The 10,324-nt window shown below is 33.4% G+C and overlaps 1 protein-coding gene across 3 annotated transcripts in view; it reads right to left on the reverse strand.

The window, feature by feature from the left end:
* Window positions 1-10,324, reverse strand: part of LOC127869083 (sperm-tail PG-rich repeat-containing protein 2-like) — a 130,278-nt gene that overhangs the window by 108,886 nt on the left and 11,068 nt on the right. For all 3 annotated transcript variants that reach the window (XM_052411375.1, XM_052411374.1, XM_052411376.1), the window contains exons 7-8: window positions 3,858-3,971; window positions 3,567-3,726 (exon numbers count right to left, since the gene is read on the reverse strand). In XM_052411375.1, the coding sequence (XP_052267335.1) occupies window positions 3,567-3,726; window positions 3,858-3,971 (274 nt within the window). The remainder of the gene's footprint in view (window positions 1-3,566; window positions 3,727-3,857; window positions 3,972-10,324) is intronic.

The following is a 10,324-nucleotide window of genomic DNA, read 5'->3' on the forward strand; positions in this document are numbered from 1 at the left end:
TTAGATCATTATTACCATTTATGGTAATAAGTGGTGGAAAAGATCTTATAAGGTGGTCCTTGAAAAGGCGCTTGTTCACTAAATTTGTATTTTTAAAGTCTTTTTTACTAGTTTAATAAAACTTAATGTTAACAAAAGCTATAAATAAATAAAGCATAAAAAAAAGAAATTTCGGCCCAGGAATTCAGTTGTCAGAATTTTGATTTCAAATATACATAGTTTTTGTTCTTACAGTGTATAATAGAACAAGATGTGTTTGTGAAACACTATGACCCCCCCCCCACCAATATATTTGACCTTTGACCTTGAAGGATTACCTTGACCTTTCACCACTCAAAATGTGCAGCTGGATGAGATACACATGCATGCCAAATATCTAGTTGCTATCTTCAATATTGCAAAAGTTATGGCAATGTTAAAGTTTGACGCAAACAAATCAAGAAACAATTGCAGACAGGGCAAAAACAATATGTCCCCCAGTACAGACTGGGGGACATAAAAAGGGCCAGTATTCATTAAACCATTTCGGAGTATAAAGAATAAAGAATAGACTGACATTACTACAGATTACAACTGGTGGCAATGTAATACAAAAGATGTTCTGAATGAAGAATGATGTATCCTGACTTCATGTGGCTGATACCAAGTCGGACTCAAAATTAAAACAAATCTCGAATATTCACATTTAAAATACTAATTCTAAGAATTTTTTGGTGAATTAAGTCTTAAGTCTGGTTTTAAGTCGTTTTTGCTACATTCCGCGCAGAATCGAATTTGAAATAAATTTTGATTTGCATTGTGCTGACCAGTTATAATTTTTATAAGAGAAGACACTTTTAAAAAAAATTCTACAAATTATCCCTTTTCCCAATAAGAAGCAATGTGAAAAATGACTTTTGCAACCAGTGTTAAACCAGAACAGCCTGCGAGTAACTCGCAGTCTGTTTAGGTTTTATGCTGTTTGCTGCTCATCAGAAACTAAGGGTTGGAAATGAAGCCTTTGAAACTTTAATCTAGTAAGAAAGGTATTTAAATAAATGTAACTTTCTAGGGTACTACCGATGCATCAGAATACGTATGGTAAGTGGTAAAGGGATAATCCCTTTCAGTTATTGATCAAAACGTGCATTACCAGCTACACGCAAGTCCTCATGTCGGGGATTTCTGATCTCATCAAAAAATTGTTGATCATAGAAAATCAGTGTAGTTTTATGAATATTAACAACAGATGTAGATTTGCTGATACTAAAAATATGGCTATTTATGACAATAAAAATACCACTGAATGTGAATTTTATTTAGTTTTAATGGATTTTTATCTTTAAAAGCATGTTTTTCCCATGTCATCATGGCAATTTAAATTTTATGTAAAAGTTCAAGATAAAGCAAATTGTGATAATTAAATTTAAATTTATACAAGATTATCATTCTCCTTATGCTAACATATCTTTTAAAGCCACACACCTTGAAATAAAATACATGTTAATCAATGCATATAGATGCAATTTGAAAGTGTGCAAAATTGTCATTTAATCTATAGCCTAGTAATCGCAAGTAATTTATTTTTTATTATTATTTTAAAACCGAACGTAGGATTCCTATAAGTATACGTCCATTTCGACAAACGCGATTATTTTTAAGTTTTAAAGCGCAAAAAAGACTGATTTCTACTAACCACTTGAGATATATTCTAATTGGCATAGATAGAATTAAATCTATAGCCTAGTTAGCAAGTAATTTATTATTTTTCAAACGGTACCGCTTTTAAAGCCAAAAGTAGGATTTCTAGACGTATACGTCCATTTCGACAAACGCAATTATTTTTAAGTTTGAAAGTACAAAAGAGATTTCTACCATGAACCACCAGATATATTCTAATTGGCATAGATAAAATATGTTTCCTATTTATATTTAATTTTACTATGCAATGTATTTCATTTCAATGTGTGGGGCTTCAAGTGTTTCTAAAATTTTAACCTGAAGCATTCTATTAATATTTTAACAAAACGCTTGATCTTTTAAATTAATATCCGCCCCAAAAAACAAAACAAACTTTAACATTCAAATTTTGTTTAGATAACTTAATGATTAACACACATAAAAACATACAAAATAAAATCTAGTTATTTAATACATTTGAGTCCATATCAGGTTAAGGCCATTGTGGGGTAGGGTAATATGGGTCAATAACAACTGCCCAAAAACAGCAACAACAACAAAAGTTTCCAAGCCGCTAAGAAGGCAGTGTACGTGTAAGTTTGAAACGACAAAATCTAGGTAAACAAAAATATAAGCCATTGGAATATATTGAGTCCAAATTTAGTAAAGATATAAGTTAAGTTGGGTGAAATATTAAACTTTTCATCACTTTCCTCAATAAATGTTGCGAAAAAAGGGGCCAGATCCCTTTACCCTAACAGGGGCGTAGTAAATGGGGAGGCAGGGGAGGCTGACGCCTCCCCAATATTTCGGCTAGTCGTCGTTATATAAATAAAACGTTAAATCCCCCAAAATCGCCACTCCAAAACAAGTATTTTTGTAATCACGCGCCGTCAGTGCAGAAGCCATCTCTCCGTCTGCTCCCAGGTTGCCAACAGTTATGTGTCAATATCCCTTGTAAGGTGTCATAAACCAGGAGCCTGGGTAAATGTCATTGCGTTAATTGTTTTATTGTTCTTTTCCGTGATTGCACTGTTGGTGTTTTGATTAAGGACAGGCTTTTCTTTTAATTTTAATTGATCGCTTTAATTCCAAGGTAACTGCCACTTAAAACAATTTTGAGTAAATATACGCGTGAAAAACATTCATCTGAGTGAAAATTTTTTTGTTCTCTAAGAATAACAATTATTATTTGATTAGAAACCATTGAAACAATATCATATATGTAATTGTTTAATGTTCAAAATGAGTATTCCTAATCAGCCTTGAAATTTTGCTTTTCCTAAGCGTACATTCGGGAAGAAAAAGCCAGAACAGCGTTCATTCCAATCTAGTTGGTTTGATTCTTTCACATGGCTCCACTACGATGAGGTATGTATATTAGTATTTAATTTTAATTTGCGACCGTTCTTAAATTTTATGAACCTGACATTGATCTAAATACAAACGAAATTTAGAAAGAAAAAAAACACAACATACACATAATACTTGTATTGTTGCTTAATATTGTTTTTTTTATTATTATATTTAACAGAAAATTTATTACATTAACAATGTTATTCTTTTCAGAGCCGGAACCTTGGGTCAGCCTCCCCAATATTTGGAGGTTATCTACGCCCCTGCCTAATGGAAGAACATGCAATTGCGCATTGAGATGCTAAGGGGCAAAAAAAGCCCCTAGTTATAGCCTACCTGGATTTTGTTTGAGTTTATAAAACCTGAATTTTAGGGTACAAACATTCAAACCAATTTCAAATCTGTTCAAAATCACACACCATATAAAATATCATTATTAGATCGAAACTAACATTAATAAACAAAATGGTTCAGGGTGGTTTTAATCCATGGATTTGGATTTATTTTTTATCTCCAAAACGTTGGGGATCCCGACAACTTTTTAGTCATACCTGGTATAGTTCTGGCCTCTTTCTGGGGTGTGAATCTCACAGACGTCTGCCCAAAGGGGCTCCTCTTGAGCCCCGTGACCCTTTTGAGGCTGTCAAAAGCATTCCTGGGGTCGTTGTAGCTCCCAGGGGCGGGCTGGAGGGTCTTCAGGGGGGTGAACCTCTACAATAAGGGAAAAAGCCTGAATATGCTTTTCAGAGCGATATATAAATATATTGGTGAAAGAAAATTCAATTTGAGTGAAAAATATAAGATTTTATTATTTTAATGTTATATTTTATTTAAGTAAAAACCTTGGACTGTGACATGAAAGGCGGATGCTCCACTTCGATCCCTTCCGTATTGACCTTGGGGGGTGAGGGGTCAAAGGTCCCTTTAATATCATACTTCCCTGGCCCAGGAACAGCCTGCGAAGAGAAAACAAGGATACAAAAATGCACCTTTGGTACTTCCCTATACTTGGAACAGCTTCAAAAACACGGATGTGACAATCTTAATCTATATGTCTATATGAATATTTAAGTTATTGTGTAAAATAAAAAGGTAAAATATTAAATGTAGTGGAAACAAAGTTTGGTAAGATTTTTCAAATTGTGTTCTAAACAAAGACAGAGAAATGTTGTCAATATCTCTTTAAATAACTAATAAACATGAGATTGTATTATAATGAAATGAATGGTAATAAATGAACAGTAATTAAACTTTACACATATTTCATTAAAAATATAAACTGGTTATGTTTAACAAGACAAATGGTAAAATACATCAATTCGGGCTTAGTTCCCATATTCTTTCAACCACTCGTTTTCTGTGGTATTATTTGTTAATTTAAACAAAAAAACTAAATTACTCGGCCACCCATCAGTTAAAACCCCCCTGTCGATCAACCTACGTAAATTCTTCCCTTTCCAAAAACACACGACTACTTATGGCTGGTAAACAATTGCCCAATGTAATCATTCCACTAAGGCACTGACTGAAGCATTCCAAACCTATTCAAAAACATTATAAACAGCCTGATTGAAACCACTAAAACAATTATCTTCAATGATGACGGATCAGTCTACAAGAAATTACATAATATCAACATCGTACTCCATTTAAGATACACAAAATTACATGCAAATAAGCCAAGACAGGCTGAAGGGTTTGTTTTGCCCGAAACGTCCTCATTAAGGTAAGTGCGCACCCGGAAAAAAACCACCGTTTCAAAGTTTCTGATGGCGGTAGACAGACATCTTCTGAGGAACAGATTATGATTGTTTGAAAGCCACAACGGACTGGTTCACTATGAAAGCAATGGTGTTTATGCATTTGACTGATTGATTGTAAACACATCTTTATGGAAAATGGGTACCAGTCTGATATGGCTCTTGCGGGAGACTTAAATATTTTCGTCGTCTGAAGAATCTGAAGAACGTCTCAATAAGAATCCCTTGAACGCCACTTGAAAATGTTTCAATGCATTTTTAAAAGTAATCCTCAATCAACAAGCAAATTTGTCTCTTATTTCTTATGAAAAAGGTTAATCACAAGATCTTTTGGTTTCAAACGTTGCTTTTTTTAATGAAATAAAGACATTTTTGCAGTTATGAAATAAATATAGCATACTTGAATCAGACCCACCTGTACGAAGTCTCAATTTGTGTGAATGAAAAAAAAACATGATTACAGAGGACCATTGACCAAATAAATAATTTTTTTAATTGTACATTGTAACTCCAATATGATGGTAACTTTAATGAGAATGAAGTGAACCTTCAGCTGCACCAGCAGGAGAGAAAACCTCATTAACCCTTTACCAATTAGATTTGTATTTTAACATGTTTGTAGTCTTTTAGAAAGTTATATTTAACTAGAGCTTTGTCACAGACGTGATGAATAACCCCACATGAAGAGCGGATGAAAAGTACTTGAAATAGAGAGCGGACACCATACTGAATGTGTAAAACGCATTAAGTGACCCCGTGACCTAGTTTTTTACCCAGCATGGCCCATGTTCGAACATGGCCTATAGATCATCTAGATAAAACTTCTCACCAAGTTTGGTGAAGAGCGGATGATAAGTACTTGAAATAGAGAGCGGACACCATACTGAATGTGTAAAACGCATTAAGTGACCCTGTGACCTAGTTTTTGGCCCGGCATGGCCAATGTTCGAACATGGCCTAGAGATCATCTATATAAAACTTCTGACCAAGTTTGGTGTAGATCGAAAGTAAACTACTTGAATGAGAAAGCGGACACCATGCTGATTGTTAAAAAACGCACTTAGTGTCGCCGTGACCTAGTTTTTGGCCCGGCAATGGCCTATGTTCAAACTTGGCCTGGAGATCATCTAGATAAAATTTCTGACCAAGTTTGGTGAAGATTGGATGAAAACTACTTGAATTAAAGAGCGGACAACATGCTGAATGTTTAAAACGCACTAAGGGACCCTGTGACCTTTTTTTTTACCCGGCATGACCCATATTCAAACTTGACCTAGACATCATCTAGATACAACTTCTGACCAAGTTTGGTGAAGATCAGATGAAAACAACTTGAATTAGAGAGCGGACACTTAAGGTAGCGCACCCATAATGGGCACCTTTCTAAATATAATCTAATGTATTATTTTCTTAATCAGCATTATTTCACTTTACTACATGCAATTGTTTAGGTAGGCTTTCGGTGCTTTAAAAAAAAAAAAATTATACTGATTTTTTCAAAACCACCCCCACGCTCGGCTTTTGTCCAGTTTATTTGCACCCCTGGGGTTTATTCAAGTTCCATAACTCATCCAGATTTCCAAATATGGGCATGCAGTTGGTGTGTACAGATGTAGAAAAGGTGTTTAAAGTTTAAACAAGATGAAATAAGTATTCTTTAAGAGACATTTATTTTTTATAACTTGTTATCTATGGAAGAGGGCCATGAAATGTAAGTGGTTTCAGCCAAGTAGAAATTGGGATGGTTGAAAACAAAGTGTCATAAAATTCAACATAGTATTATATAAGTAATTTTTTGAACTTAGTTTTTATAGATACATTGTATACAGCAAAAATACCGAGAAATAGAGAGATTTACCGTTAACTTTTTTAAATAAAAATAAAAATGCAACATGCATGATTTGCATTTTCAGCAGTAACTCACCCAATTTAGCCATAACGTTGTTTTAATTTAAAATATTGAAGAATGTGCATATAAATTGTAACATATTTAACATTAAACATAGCTAATATGCTATATTAAATCAAATTACGTTAATAAAAGAAATAAAACGCATCGCAAAAAGTATGCGCTGTCGGCAGGATTCGAACCTGCGCGGGAAGATCCCAAAAGATTTCAAGTCTATGGCCTTAACCACACGGCCACGGCAACTTTACACAGGATCTTCAATCATGGAAGAAATTGCGGGAAATCATTATCGGTGTGCTTCCTTAATACGGACCGACAGACAGACAGACAAGTTCACTCCTATATACCCCCCTAAACTTCGTTTGTGGGGGTATAATTTAAGACCTTTCTTACTGTATTCAAGTTTGAAAGGCTTCATTTCCAACCCTAAGATACTGATGTGTAGCAAACAGCATAAAACCTGAACAGACTGCGAGTTACATTTTCACTGGGAGTGGTTAAACATGCAGCCTTCATTTATGGATAGCAACCAATTGCCAAATAATGAGGCGCTGTTTTTTTATTATTTTATGCTTTCCTGTGGTTTATAGAGAAGTATCAGTGATCTAAAACTGACAATTCACTGTTTAAATCAGTGAAAATTAACAGTGAAAATTATCGATCACTATTTTAGCATAATTCTCTAGTTTAAATACATAAATGATCATTTGTACGCAAAAAATAAAAACCAAATGTATTGATATTGAATTTAATTCACTTGTGATCATAGAAAAAAAAAATACTTTCCATGATCACCCATGAATTAAAATTTATATTCCACCAAATCAAACAAATATCATCAATGTCTTTATTTCACCATTTCAGTTATTTGCTTAAAACAATGACAGAGGCAGGAAGTGTTTTCAGTTTCTTAGTCTTTTCAGTCAGATATGGTGTATACTGAGCCTTTATTTGCAAAACAAGGAAAAACAAATCTGCTTGTTTGACATATTTGGAGATAAGCAGTTTAACTGGCACAAATATAGCGTTTATGTGCAGGCCATTTAGAAATCAAATGCATGCCGCGTTCAAGATCTAGTTAAAGAAACACCACATTTTCTGTCAATAAAAATGAAACAATAAAAATGTTTACTACTATATTTCAACACAACAGAAACATTTATATAATATTTTTTGTGTATTAACATATATGCCTTAAAATAACTTCATCTTGGATTAGCATCGCCAAGTACAGCTTAACCCATATGCATTTCATGTTTGCACTATACAATTAAAGTATTCCAAATGTATCAAACAACAGAAGGTACCAACACACATGATTGGTATAACAATCTACAAGAAAGAGACCTCATACAGATGTCTAAAATAAATAGTACCAGAGTTGTCTTTCTTGTTAATATTAAGAACCAATACAACACCCAAAATGTATGTCACAAATTTAAAAAATAGAAAGGTCCTTGCTGGAACATTATGCATATTTGACTATTCATATTTGCCTCCCATTACATCCCTGATTGCATCCAAATCTTAACCTAATTTTCAATGCAAACAGTCACCTGACTTTTATCAAGACAAATAGGGACATAGTCAAGCTAAAGAGCTGGTCACAGTTATAGGTCATGGTCACTGAATGTTCCTACAAAAGCTGGAATATACATACCCGGTATAATGTTTTATTTCAATCTATGAAGTAGATATAGAGCTATGGAGTAGTTGCAAGTTAACGTTAACTTTAATTTTGAGTTCATAAACAGTGTTCATATTTTTTCATTCAAAATCGGGTCCATTCCCAATTGAAAAAAGTATATATATTTTTTCTCAGTTTTGAAGCATTAGCAAAACAACAACACTATAATTTTCCAATTTTAGTCAAAACGCCGCAAATTTTCCCAATCCAAAGGGACCTGGCCCCATTCTCAAATGGTGAAAAAAACACTGTTAAAGGGGCTTACATCTGATAAATTGTTGGTCACATATATATAAGGAACCTAATCAGTGACCTCACAAATATACGATGAACCAGTACACATGTAACCACTGTTTTCTAACCAAAAAAAATCCTGAAATAATATGCATTTTCTCCATATGGCAATCAATCCACATACAGATTTTCATGAGCCTTGCTTTTGATCTTGAGCAGTTGTTGCGGGAATCAGATATTCGTTTTTCAATTATTTGTGTAAGCAAAGAATCTGTAACCATAGCATACACACTTTTTTAAATGAATTAACATGTATTCCCCAAACATGTATTCCCAAACAACCCATACCTCATTATTGCAGTATCATGATGTCGTACTGCATCAAATTCTACCAAAGTTGCACCCAAACCACTTGAAATGCCCATCACTTGAGAATAACACAAGATAAACTACCCATCATATAGATCCCCAATGAATGTCGTGCGCTGTAACCCAGCATGTTGGAGAGTAACCTGCCTGATCATATTTGACATGCATATTTCTAAACAGCGGAAATACTGCTCAAATCAACTGCAAACATTTCTGCAAACACAAGGGCTTTGTTTTTTCAAAACATAATACTCTAATCCCAAAATGTTCCTTTTAATGAAACTGAAATGTCTCTTGGGAATCTGAGCAAACATTTGCAACTTATAACAAAAAAATATGCAACCATATTTAACCATTGTATTTGTAATTTTGTCAGAATTTGAGATGTTGGTAATTCTTGTTGTTAATTTAAAAAAAACAAAAATGTAAGATGTTTGGCAGAGACACGCCCCTTTTTATTACCTTGTTTTTACACACTTAACTGTTTTGAAAGAATTGTTTTCAAGAATTCAAAGAAAAGTGTACCATACTTAGTACAAGCTTTATAACGCGCTATAGCAAAGTCTTAACAAACTTACTAACATTTCTGTACTATGTAATAAATCAAAAATCACAATATTTCATGTTACATTTTTAGAATGACATAAACATAAAAAGTAACAGCATGAAATTGTGATTTGATATTTTAGTTCTGTAATTTTCATGTAGGCAACATTTAAACTGACATCATATTTGGTATTTAATTGATTTTAATGAATCAGACACCAGTCTCCCTCAACTTTTTTATCAGTGACACTGACATGGCAGTCATTTTTTGGTATGATAACTTGATTTTACAAACAAGACAGCATGAATGAAGAACATGAACTCATTTGTTGACACTCTGACACATTGAAAAATATTTTTAGAAACAACTTTTACTGGTTAATGTTTTTAAATTATCAGGATCTTCATATGTCCGGAGAGTTCTTTGGGTGCTCTAAAGAATCAGAACCATCATTTATTTCTTTGATTGATGTGTAATTTCTGAAAATGTTTTTATTTTTATTTTCTATATAGGTTCTGTCAAAATAAAAATTACACAGCATTTGACTCAACATGCACAATCCAAAATTATGTTGAAAACTGGACAACATAAAATCATTTAAGAACACTTTTTTACTCGTTTTTAAAAAATAAATCAGTACCACTCTGAATGATATTTTCCAATGAAATTAGTAAATGCACACTGTGCATTAAAAACTGTGCATTCTTTTAAACTGATGCACTATTAACAAACAACTTTAAACAAAGACTTTGAGGTCGGGTTTATAGTCTCCTTTTGGTCTTCTGCCTTCTTTAACATGAACA

Source organism: Dreissena polymorpha, chromosome 2 (genome assembly GCF_020536995.1).
Source record: "Dreissena polymorpha isolate Duluth1 chromosome 2, UMN_Dpol_1.0, whole genome shotgun sequence".
NCBI lineage: Eukaryota > Metazoa > Mollusca > Bivalvia > Myida > Dreissenidae > Dreissena > Dreissena polymorpha.